We start from the raw sequence: 13,179 nt of genomic DNA, 5'->3' as shown, positions 1-13,179 counted from the left end.
ACTCTGTCTTATTTTAGGATTGGGTTTGTTTTGTGAGCTGGAACCCAGACTGGAAGTTTCATTTCTGAAGGCAGTTTTAAAATGAGCCTTTTTTAAAAAAAACATAACTACCAGATCTGTGTAGTCAAACTACCTCATCAGACATGCCAATTTGCATGCCATACATTGCTTCCTCTCCATTTTTATTAGATGATGCACAGGCACTTTTCGCTGGGCTCTGTGGTGAAAGAGGAGAGGAAGCGACACACACTGATGCTGCAGCAACATAGGAAGTTTACCAGCAATGGGGGGGAAGTCGATCAACAATGCTTCCACCAATGGGATGAGAGGTAGCCAATTTGCATGATGTGGGATGTGGAGTAATGGGTTTTCCACACACACACACTGCTGGGAGCCCATGGATTTGCCACAATGCATGGAGAATCCATGGGCCTTTATGATGAGGTCCCTTGAAGAGCTAAAGAGCCAATGTAATGCAACCATAGAACACCTATGAATCAAAATGACTTTTAATGGGGGGTGAGGGGATAGACAGAGCTTCCGATGTTCCCTCAGAAATTGGAAAGGTTGATATCCATATAGCAAAGGAGCCTTTGGAAGTTGAGTCAATGTGATTACTGCACCTTACCCTTATGGAAAAAAAGAAACCACTCCTCTATGTAAAATGACAAAGGGCAAGAGATTACTCCATCCCAGGAGAATCTAAGAGAAGCCCCGACCTCCTCTACTCTCTCTGCCATGGCACTTCTTCTGGCCTTTTTGAATGTCTGACTTGGGAAATGGCAACACTGGCCAGGGGCATCTAGCCCTCTGAAGTTGCAATGATGATGTCTCCTCTTGGAATGGAATGACCCTCTAATTAATCCATCCCTCATATAGCAAATCTTAATTTTTGCCCCCAAAATCTGCCCTCAACTCACAGGAGAGGTTGACTTATACTTGATAATATACGGTTTCAGTCACATATTTTTTGGTTGAACTCTAAAGGGCAGGTAATCAGAAGATCCCAATGATTCTTGAATTATGACACAAATGATCTGAAACTCAGTATTATTCAACCAGGGAAATTGTGAGGAGTCAAACTCATCTAGTGAAAGAAGTCTCATGTCATGGAAGTATTGTGCCAACTATAGTTTATCTAAGTCAAACTGGCTCAATTGCTGGAGTATCCAGAAGACATCTTCTTTATTGGGAACATGGATGACGTTGGTTAGAAAGACAGAAAATCCAGGGGAAATGCCAGCTGCTTTCCACCTTTGGTGTGCCAGTTTTGCTTTAAGTGTTCCTGATAACACATCTTAATGGTATAGACATAAGCCAGAAGGTTCATACTCAGAAGTCAGACTTTCAAGATGTACTGTATATCGGTAATGGAGAACACAAAGAGCGGAAAAAATGTATATATTTATCTTAGAGTTCAAATGGTATATTAACTTCCTTTTTAATGTTCTTAAGCCCACAAACTGATTTGTTGCTTACTAGAGAGAATGTTCTGTTTAACACATTTTTATTGCAGTACTCCAAATGAATCAAACATATTTAACTATAATAAAACAAAAGAAACTCCAAGTGACATTCTTTTTTATAATTCTCCCCCTTTCTTCTTTTGTGGTCTATTCTCAACACTTTGTGATATTCCACATTAACCCCCAACAATATAATACATTCCTGTCTTTTGAACCTGCTTCTATACACTCCTTTTATATCCCACCACATTCACTTATCTGTCAAACTTTTGTTCATCTGGCTCCAGCATTCTCAACCACAGAAAAAACGCTTGCTTCAAAATATGGCTTCTCTCCCTTACCGTCCATCTATGATACTACTTGTTTTATGTCCTTCAAAGTCATATATGAAACCTATCTTTCTCTGAAACTCTTGACATAACATAGCCTAGACAGCTTTCTTTCCAGTCTATGATACCATTTTCCTGCAAATGAGCACATCACAGAGAAAGCCATAATAAAATATATAATTTGTGTCTATATGATATTAAAATAATAAAATCAATCATTATAAAATGAATCTAGGGAGAAAGAATTGGGGGATGTTTCCTAGGTAAAAATCAATGGAGGACCCTTTATTAGCAAGCAAAAAATCAGTTTTGTTTTTTAAATAGATTGAACACCATTCTTATCAGAAAAAATATATCCAATAAAATGTATGTTCAAAGTATTTGATTCTTAAACCTTGGCAGATATTATATTTGAGTCTTAAATCTTGACAGATATAACAAAGCAACAGAATATTGTATTCAATTCTCTGCAGGCCACACCACAGTCACAAACGCTCCCATTAAATAAAACATTTGTGTATCGTCTAAGATCCACTCAATTTTTCACTATAAACATTTTAAAAATACCCTGAGACAGATATTCCTTCTCTCTCCTCTCTCTCCACCTCCACCCCCATTCCCTGCTGAACATTCAAGTCCTTCCAGTAGTACTGTACAAGCTTTGAACAGAATAAGGGCACAGCTCTAAATAATTATGTCAAAGAAATGACAACTGTGCTCTTTGCAGGAGTAGGGATGAATAATTACAAGGCTGGGACATAATTAAGCAATTTTGGCTGTCGTATTCTTGAGCTGTCATTTTGATGTGAAGAGCTGTCAGGCCCCGCAACATGCTTTCCACTGGACAGGCATCTTCCACTTTGATCTACACTTATGCCAGCAAAATGAGGTCATGGTTTGGTCATTAAATGAAGCTTCCATGTCTGGCACGATGCCCCTTGCCCAGCCAGGCTTACAAGATTTTCATTTTCCAAAAAGGAAAAAAAAGGAAAAAAGAGTCAACCATGAGACTACGTTCAATATTTTGACATCTCTAAATATAAACATCACTGGGTAATGAAGTTCAGCTTACTTTACATGGTGAGACAGAACAGAGCCCTGCAATGTTAAGCTGTTTCCTAATGAATGACTGTATCTTCCCCGCAACGACAGTCCCATCACAAACAGACTTTAAGCAACAAAAGATGAAATGAAGCAAAGCAGAAGAAAGAGGCATTCTGTTAAGAAAGATAAAAACTAAAGGAAGGCAGAGAGTTAGAAAAAATTAAATATTTATGATTTCATGAAGATTGGTGATTGCTAGCTACTTTTGCATTTGAGTAAACATAAAGCTAGTTGGATGCACATATCCTGCCTTGAGTCTCATTTCATGTGTTGTTTTCAGAAGGTTAACTTGCTCTCTAAAGATTTTTATGTCAAACATGAGATGAAAGCAATTCCAATGTAACTCCTTCCACCTCACCATATTATCATCCATTGGTTGCTTCTGCTGAATAAGCTATATGCAGTTTGTCACTGGGGCGGGGGTGGATATGCCTTTATTTTAGATTTCACTCTTTAAAATTATTGTAATGAAGTAATATATTTCAAAGGAAAGTAATTCTAAGTTACACCAATTAATTTTCACTTTTTTGTAGTGTGCATCACGCTGACTGTAGACGCAAACTGCAGCCAGGAAATCAGAAGACGTTTACTTCTTGGGAGGAGACAGATCACCAATCTCTATAAAATAGTCAAGAGTAGAGACATCACACTGGCAATGAAAATCTGTGTAGTTAAAGCAATGGTATTCCCCGTAGTAACCCATGGATGTGATAGCTGGACCATAAGGAAGGCGGAGTGAAGGAAAACAACTGTTTTTGAACTGTGGTGCTGAAGGAAAATTCTGAGAGTGCCTTGGATTGTAAGATGATCAAACCAATCCATACTCCAGGAAATAAAGCCCGACTGTTCACTGGAGGGAAGGATATTAGAAGCAAAGATGAAGTGCTTTGGCCACATAATGAGAAGACAGGAAAGCTTGGAAAAGACAATGATGTTGGGGGAAATTAAAGGAAAAAGGAAGAGGGGCTGATCAAGGGCAAGATGGATGATGGTATCCTTGAAGTGACTGGCTTGACTTTGAAGGAGCTGTGGGTGGCCACAGCCAACAGGGAGCTCTGGTGTGGGCTGGTCCATGAGGTCCTGAAGAGTCAGAAGCAACTGAATAAATAAACAACAAAAATCACATTGACTCACACACATGCAATTTAAATATAGAGATTGTATTAATGTTAGTTCAGTGGAGACTATATATAAATACCATCACATGAAGGCCTCAGTAATATTCACATGTTGAAAGCATACACAGGGTAATTTCATGTGATCCAAATAACATTATTACAAGTACTAATAATTCATAATGAACCTAAAATGTACTAGGAACTGTAGAAAAATTAAAAGAAGTCATGCATTTTTTTTACTTGGAGGCTAATTATATTAACTGAGCAATATAAGAAAATGACATACTCGCTCTGCATGTTACCCAAGGATTGAAAAGAACATCTGATCATATTCCCTGATGATTGCTAAACAATGGCTATCCCTATTCAGTGGACAAAGTACAAAAACTCTTGACACAATTTATATACATTCTCCAGGTCTATGTACGTAGGCAGCCAATGTTTAAGCACATTTGAGAGTCATCTCATATTCAGTGGAATGTAAAAGGAATCATACCATGCAAATACATTAAAAAGCTACATATTACCAGGCATACACATGATAGATTTAAGCAGCATCTATCAATTTTATCACACTACACATCCAAAGTGGGCAATATACTGACATTATGATACTCACTATCAGGCATGTAGCCCCCCCCCCCCCCCCCAAAAAAAAATTCTCATGGTGGTTCGCGAAAAGGCCTTACTGGTGCATTATTTAAACTGTTATGTTTATTCATATCATGATCTGATCACCATACTCAATATACAGGGTTAGTCAAAATGCATAGGCCAATAAGCCATTCAATTGAATGGCTTATTGGCCTATGCTTTTTGACTAACCCTGTATATGGGGGTATTGGGGTAATGATACAAAAGGTTTGCTAGGCTAGACCCTCTTTCACTCAGACTCAGCCCCCCCCCCCCGAAACCCCCCTGAAAAAAATTCACACACACCCCTCCCCCCCCCCCCTGGAAACGAAATCCTGGCTATGGGCCTGCTCACTATGATATTAAGGACCCCATGCTATCAAGGGGGAAAGTGGGGGAATCGTCTTTTTAATGTACTTGTTTGTTCCATTGTGTTTTTAATGAAAATGGATAATATATTCATTCTCATCACATGTATATTCTTCCACATTCTGAGCTATAACACGGATGAGTGTAAGTCCTGCCCATACTGCAGTCTTTCTTTTTTCATTAAAAAGAAGGAAACCGCACAATTGCAGAAGTCCAAAATCTAGATCTTAAAAGGGGTATATATTGCAACAGCTAAGTGGTGGTATATAAAAACAAATTAATTAAAAAATACTGTACATGAATCATGTAAATAGATTACTGATGAGAAAAGAAGTATCGATGCTCATTTGGAGACCACCCACAGGAGCACCCATTCTTCAATGTCATTAAAGTGATTTAACATGTGCGAATCTGACAAATCACATCACTTGTTAAATTAAGCCCCTTCAGCTGTTTCCATAAAAAATTGTGGGTCTTAACATGATTGATCCCCAACTCCATACTCCCGACGCAAGTACTTTTGTGTCATATGATAGGCTTTGTGGGATTCCATCTGTAAACTATGTGAGAAACATATAGAAATGGGGAGAACCTTGCATCTGGTGAGGTCTTTAGCCTACACTGGTGGTTCTCAACCTGTGGGTCCCCAGATGTTTTGGCCTTCAAGTCTCGGAAATACTAATGGCTGGTAAACTGGCTGGAATTTCTGGGAATTGTAGGCCAAACTACCTGGGGACCCACAGGTTGAGAACCACTGGTCTATATCTCACATGACTGAAGACTTCTGACACTTAAAAAGAAAAAAACCAGACATGAAAAACTATTGTACTAAAGAAAGTGCTAGACATTGATCTGTCCTCCTTCATGGATCTAATTGTGTACATATAGGTTCTTTAGTTGCATTGATGGTGCTTCAGTCTTGTAAGGATTATGAAAAATCAATCACAAGTTTGTTACTTCATTGAACATTAAATCAAACTTGGAAGGAATGTTTCTGTGTCCATGGAATGATAGTAGCAGAAAATAAAATATGCGGGTAGGAAGGCAAATATTTCAGTGACAAGGCTTAGAAAATGAAATGGGGCTCTGCTGTGATATGGAGGAGGCCATAGAACATCATAGAGAGAAGCATATAATGCCAGAGAATGGTCTTTCAAGCTCAGAGGGGTAGTGCTTTTACCTGGAAAGTCAGAAAACACACTTAGGAGGCAGAACCTGATTATAGCAAGAAAGAATTAAAAATATATACACTACGTAGATTATATATATATATATATATATATATATATATATATATAATTGTTATTTAATATCTGGCTTAGAGTTCTGTGGGAAAAAACCCCTAACAAATTAAAATCAATGAAGTTAACAATTAAATTAAATGTTTTCCAACCAAAAGAAACCAAGTTTCTTTTGATAAAATTGTTTGACTTAGTTTGAAATTTCAACACCAATTTTCTCCCAGATTTAAGTGGGTTTTTTTAAAAAAAAGAATTAAATGAATCATATATCTTAAAAACAAACATATTTTACATTGCCCAGTTGGTTCTTTACTCAAAGCCTTGCATTGTGGATTTATGCAAAACTCCTTTTTAAGTTTTTTTTTTTAAAAAACCCTTGGGGGATTAAAAAGTTAAGATCACAAGTGATAAAAGTACTCAGGAAATAGGTTTTCCTTTGCAACTTGGGGGTCTTCCTGTGTTCTGCCCTGGACACCAGGGAAATTAATATTCTACTATTTTGCCCTCACAAATGAAGATGAATAATTTTCAGTTTCCACCTTGCAGCAGAAAAAATAATATATTCCCATAGCCCATATTTCATGAAATTATTCAGCACAGAAATTCACAAGCTTCTGTGTATGTGTTTTAGAATTGAGGGGGGCGGTTGCACAAACAACATTTCCAGACAGACAAGGTTGTTAGTTTGGTTTTTAACATGTCAAAGATCATATAAATAGGCCATGTGACTATTTTGTCCAAGATCACTATTTTTGGAAGCAATATTGAACAAAAAAACCCCCCATATTTGGACAAAACCCTATAATTCTCCAACTGAAAAGGATATTTCTGTATATCTGGAGTATGCAAATACAGACTAAAATTATGCAAAATTCTCATCACTTTTGCAAAAACAGTGATCTTCCTGACCAGGCTGATCAGTTTTCAAGGGACTGGTTTTTCATTCAGAAAATTGGTAGGAGTGAATCATATTTTCATTCCTATTTACAACATGTAGATGTCATTCATTCATAGGACAAGGCATTTTGAGGCTCTTAAATTCTGCAATATTTTCTGTAGTTGGTGTAGTAATCAATAAATGTGAAGAAAGCAGGGCAATAATGAAAAGAGAAAGAAAGGAGGAAAGAAAGAGGAGCGGTTGTGATCAGTGAAGGTGGACAATGCGTATTGCCAAAAGCATGCAACCCCAACCTCTGGAACAAGGACACAGAATGGGGGAGCAGTAGATTAATGGATGGCAGTTTTCACCTTTACTCTGATAAGGTAGTAATGAAAAATACAGCTAAATGTGAACATAAAATTAAGTTAATTGTTAACATACAAACTTTCACTATAAATGAAATTGAGTTAGACTTTCTAATATATTAACAATTAACCCAATGTATTAACTTTTACTGACTAACTTCCCTATCTTTATAACCATCAAATATAACAATGCAGTGCAGTCACTTCTGCAATAAATGTTTATATACTTAAAAACCTCACTGTATAAATGCATCACATAGTGTGCATGGGTCTTTGCACATGCAGATTTTGTACATCAAATTTATTTTAATACATTCAAACCTGCTCTACAGTACTTTAGGATAAACCAATATATAGGTAACATATAATAAAGTATAATGACAATAATTTCATTGCACACCAAGAAGCATTTGCTCATGGCATCCAAACTGTTTACAAAAAGGGGTATATTATACTAGGTAAGACCTAGTAATTCTGTAGCAAGCAATTTTAGAAAGGTCTATCAGAATGAAAAAAAAATGTACCTAGTGCTAAAAGGATTGGGAAAAATAAGTATATGTTTCATCGCAAGATTTAAGAGATAACTAATTCAAAAATTATATAGTTTGGGAATTGAACTGTATTACACAAAATAAGTACTAAGACAAGACACTATATTTTTAAAATAAGAAATCTTGCCCCCCCCCCTCCCCCCAAATGGATTTTTCACAAGGAAAAAACTTGAACATAAGTCCACTCCATTCAATCACTGGGCCAAGATGGATGTGTGTTTGTTAGAATATTGTCAGTGGTGTAAGAGTAAAAATTAAGGATATGACAATATTTATATAAAGCGTTCGATATGATTACAAAAAGAAGACAGTATAAACAGAACATCATTACATGTTCAACTGGCACATTTTACAAGATTTAGCAAAGGAGGAAGCCTTTCATAAGGGCTTCAAAGCAAACGATTTCATTTATTACAGACTGTATTGTAGGAACTGAAATAGCTAAAGGCACTAGTAAACAATGTGTCAAACCAATCCCCAAATAAGAACTGTTAAAACTTTAATAGTTATGAAATGAATAGCTCTGAATTAATTTGCTTTCTCCTGCAAACATGCATCTGATAACAAATGCATCTAGCTAACATATATGACCTCAGCTACAATTTACTTCCATAACTGCTCTACTGCTCTTAAGGTTGATTGGAAATCTGCAATAAATTATTTACCACATATATTATAAAACAGCACAGCATGTAGAAGTTGCTCAATGAAACACACAAACTGAATTTTAGATAGCTAGCAAAAGACATATATAGGCTTCTGCAAAAATACTGATCTTTGTAGAATAATGTTATACCGCATTATAAGTATTGTCAATGAAAAATCCTTCTTTTATCTCAATATGTTAACACACAATTAGCCCAATATGGGCAACTGATGACAGAAAGCCACCATTTGAGAGATTCTCCTTCTATTTTCAGCTTCAGGACAACGTAATCAAACTTGGCACAAACCAAAGGGATCTGGAGAAACACCACTGAAATGCATGCTGATGTTGTATTGCATCCAGTCTATCCAGCATTGCATACATGAGCAAAAAAAAGCATGTTCACTGCTGCAAGTAACCTCCAAAAGAATTCTGTCAACTTTCCCTCCTGCTGTAGCTCAAACACCACATATCAACAACAAACCACAAGGAAATGTAAGAAAGGAAAAATGGGAAGGCCTCACATTCAAGCAATATGTCCAACCCATTAAGAAATCAGGAAATCCAAAATTGAGAGGTTAAACATAAAAAATTGAACAATATTGTAATGTAAAATGCACAGAATAAATTTGATTAAAAATGCCTTTTCTATCACAAATGGAAATGCCTGCTGAACATTTCAGTGACTGGGGACCAACTAATACATGTCCAAGAATACAGCGATAATGCATTAAAAAGCTAATTGTGATTTCAATATACAACCTCATCAAAGCAGTGTTTTTTCAAGCAATTTTATGCTGGTCTCTGCTTCTTTTAACCAATTTTATGGCCACCAACGTGTGCCATCACATGACGCATGGCTCGCCACACCCCCTTTGAGCATGTTTGTGGCATCCCGCATTGGCCGCTGCAAATTTCTATACCACGGGCCTATCATATAGGTAAGTCTTCTGCAATATTCTATCTTTTTAATCCCTTTTTCATGCTTCACCATTCCAATAAGAAATGATGGGGTTCCACATGCTCTGTAGATTGCTCCATCCTTTCCATCACACGGAAAGGAGAAGGGTGGGCGCATGACATGTAAGGCAACTCTAGTGTAGTCCCCAAAATGTTACCCGGGGGGGGGGGGGCATAGTGTAATGAGGTCCTAAAGTCACAAAATGTTAATGCTTTTGTCTGCCATCTAATATCAATTACCCAAACTCAACAGAACAAGGAGCTGACTTGTCTTCTAATTGGTTTCAGCAGAAAGATTCCACCTACCATTCCAATTCTCTAGATCCAGCAAGACATTTATCAGCTTGTATAAATTCCCTTACCTTGGTATCCATGGGCTTCACTATCTTCATAAAAGCACCTCTCACAATGGCTTCCTCACGTTCAGTTTTGCTTACTTTCCGAGAATCCAAAAACTTCAGCTTGGCTAATTTGTGCAGAACAAAATACCTGAGTTTTCAATAAAGAAGAAAAATCTGGTTAGGATATTCATTGACCTATGGTGCAATGTTTTTAATTTAAATTACTTGATATAAGCTTATGAGGAAGGATTTCTGTTTCACCAATTCATCCATTCATTAAAGAAAACACAGGCTAGCATTCTGCATCTGCTATCTAATTAAGTACAGTTTAGTAAATAACCTCCCCTGGCCTGATCTCCTTTTTCTCTGCATCGTTTATTTACCCATATCTGCTCCATATTCATAATTTCTATTTATGACATTTTTTTCCACAACAGTGAATTCCACAACAACCTACTTTACCAAGCATCAGCTGCATAAATAGAAGAAGGCTGATTCTGGTGGTGGTGAGAGCATGGGTGAATGGCATGCACATCAGGGTTTGGTCCAAGGAGATGTTACTTAATAAAGGGCACAAAGTAGTTGACACAGTATATTCTGCCACATTGTATAAATATCTGGAAAAAAAAAACGTCTATTTCATATCTCATTTCCAATAAGTGCCTACAGCTCATATATCAGTACATTCTCTGCCTCAAATGGCTGGATGCAGAGTTCCAATACAGGTTAAAATCTTACCATAGACCAACCTTCATAACATCTAACAGACAAAGAAAGGATTTTCATAAGACTAGTAGTATTTCTCAGTGGAATTTTGTACCTCTTTAGTTTGGTTTGGTTTTCTAATTAGCTACAAGCATCGCAAAGGTAAAATTCACATTTCAGGTTGAAAATCCTTTATCTGGAATTCTGAAATCTGAAATGCTCCAAAATCCAAAACTGTCCAAGTGGATGACTGAGTGATACCTTTGCTTTCAACAGTTCAATGCACATTAACAGTTTCATGCACATTTTTTTAAAGTATTCAGTATATAATTAACTACAGCCTACATGTATATATGAAACATACATTGACTTGTGCTTATCCTTGGATCCTTTCTCGAAAATAATCGTCACATATCATGTTGGGAATCCATTATCTGGAATTCTGAAATCTAAAATACTAAAAAAAATCTGAAACTATATATATTGCAAAGTCCAAACATTCTGACCTCAAGCATTTCAGATAAGGGAGACAAAGTCTGAAATATAGAAAAACACAGCCATAGGTCTGGGCAGCACACAAGATTCAGAGCAACTTTTTGGAGCTTTCTCCAGCTTTCTTTAATATTTTGGCAAGAAGAAAAAGCTGAAACCTGACTAGCCCAAAAGCCACACACATTGATTTATTCACAAGAAGCTGACCGAGCATGGCACAGCATGGCATGAATCAATGTTTAAAAAAACAGCCCTGGAAGGTGATAATATCAACTCCTCTCAAGCACTTGCTATTTCCAGCCAGCCACCCAGATATGAAACAGACTCAGTGGAGACGGGAGAGAGGAAGCGCCAGATCCTTTCCTGGCAGGAAACAGAAAGGTGATTGATAATATTTCCCACAAACAGCAAGTTTATATAGACCATCATTCTAGCAATGAGTCTTTGCGGCATGTAAGAAAGGCAACCATACATGCCCAAGATTATGAAGAAGGAAATTGTTTAGGTTCAAATATAAAGGACAGCTCTTTTGTACGTCTGAACTCAATGGAGAACCTGTTTAGAGTGATGGTGGAATCCCCCTTCTTTGGAGTTTTTGAGGAAATGTGTCAGAAGACTAATTTTTAATGGGGGTCAAACTGGTTCTTGGATCGCTTCCAATCTCCTTGAGATCAGGAGAAATAATGGTTGTAATTTTATTAATTATTTATACAAATAGAGAGAAACAAAAAAGCCAAGCAGACAGCTAGTTATGTCTGAGGTCAGGCCCGTAGCCAGGATTTCATTTCGGGGGGGGGGGGGGTCTGAATTTTTTTCAGGGGGGCATTTCGGGGGGGGGGGCTGAGTCTGAGTGAAAGAGGGTCTAGCCTAGCAAACCTTTTGTATCATTACCCCAATACCCCCATGCATATGGGATATATTGAGTATGGTGATCAGATCATGATATGAATAAACATAACAGTTTAAATAATGCACCAGTAAGGCCTCTTCGCGAACCACCATGAGAATTTCGGGGGAGGGGGGCTGAAGCCCCTCAAGCCCTCCCCCCCTCCCCCCCGGCTACATGCCTGTCTGAGGTAGTAGATTGGTCACTGACATGTGTTGAAATCCATCCAGAGCATGAATGTAAACCCTCAACCATATTAGCTCTGTAAAAGAATACAGTAGTAAAAAGGAGAAGGTTTCACACAAAGCATTATGTGCTCTCAATTAGTCATTTTCTGAAATTCTGGAGCATAGCTGGATGCTTGGGGATTACAGAAATATTCTCACACTCATCTGCAACCTTTCCAAGTGCCCTTTCAAGTCCACTGTGAGCTTCTGATGGCCCTTATCTTTCAGTGGAAAAGAATTTTCCTCTTCTAATATTACTGGCAGGAATACTTCGAAAGACAAGGGATTCTTTCAAATAGAAGGAAACAACATGTCAAAAGTAAAGCTCAGGATAAGTAAAAAAAAAACCCATCTAAGTTTAGGGTGAAAAAAGATTAATATTCAGGTGCAGAAAACATCACTATGACAAAATCAACAAATGTTTAACGGTGGAGTGAAAGATGCCATCAAGAAGGAAGCAGCCACAAAAATGACAACAGATTTAGGCAGTGTTATGCCATCTCTTTGCCAGCTTTGGACCAAAGCCCTAAACGTCAGTCTCACATAACCCCATCGGAGGAAATAAGCACTTGTAGCAGAACAGTTTTGGCATACAAGTTTTCTTCTATTTAGCAACTCTAGCATTTGTTCCCTAAAGAAAAGGAACAACCAGGAGAGAGCTTGTGAGGGAGAAGCCATGAAAGCCATATGGATCCTATGACTGAAATCTTCCCCACTCATCTTGGCAGTGCAGATGTTGTATAGCAAAGGATGATGAACTATCAAAGGCAATCTTGTAGCAGGCATTAAAAGCTACCCTGTCATCAGAGCTGAAGCCGTGCAATAATGATGCCATTTGGAAGAACAGCCAGATTAAATCCCAACTG

The 13,179-nt window shown here is 37.6% G+C and overlaps 1 protein-coding gene across 1 annotated transcript in view; it reads right to left on the bottom strand.

The window, feature by feature from the left end:
• The window catches only part of LRMDA (leucine rich melanocyte differentiation associated), an 886,320-nt gene that overhangs the window by 409,646 nt on the left and 463,495 nt on the right, over window positions 1-13,179 (bottom strand). Inside the window, exon 5 of the mRNA XM_067466959.1 lies at window positions 10,025-10,151. Within this exon, the coding sequence (XP_067323060.1) occupies window positions 10,025-10,151 (127 nt within the window). The remainder of the gene's footprint in view (window positions 1-10,024; window positions 10,152-13,179) is intronic.

The sequence above is a fragment of the Anolis sagrei genome, chromosome 3 (genome assembly GCF_037176765.1).
Source record: "Anolis sagrei isolate rAnoSag1 chromosome 3, rAnoSag1.mat, whole genome shotgun sequence".
Classification (NCBI taxonomy): Eukaryota; Metazoa; Chordata; class Lepidosauria; order Squamata; family Dactyloidae; genus Anolis; species Anolis sagrei.
This window is presented reverse-complemented; position numbering and strand designations above follow the sequence as displayed.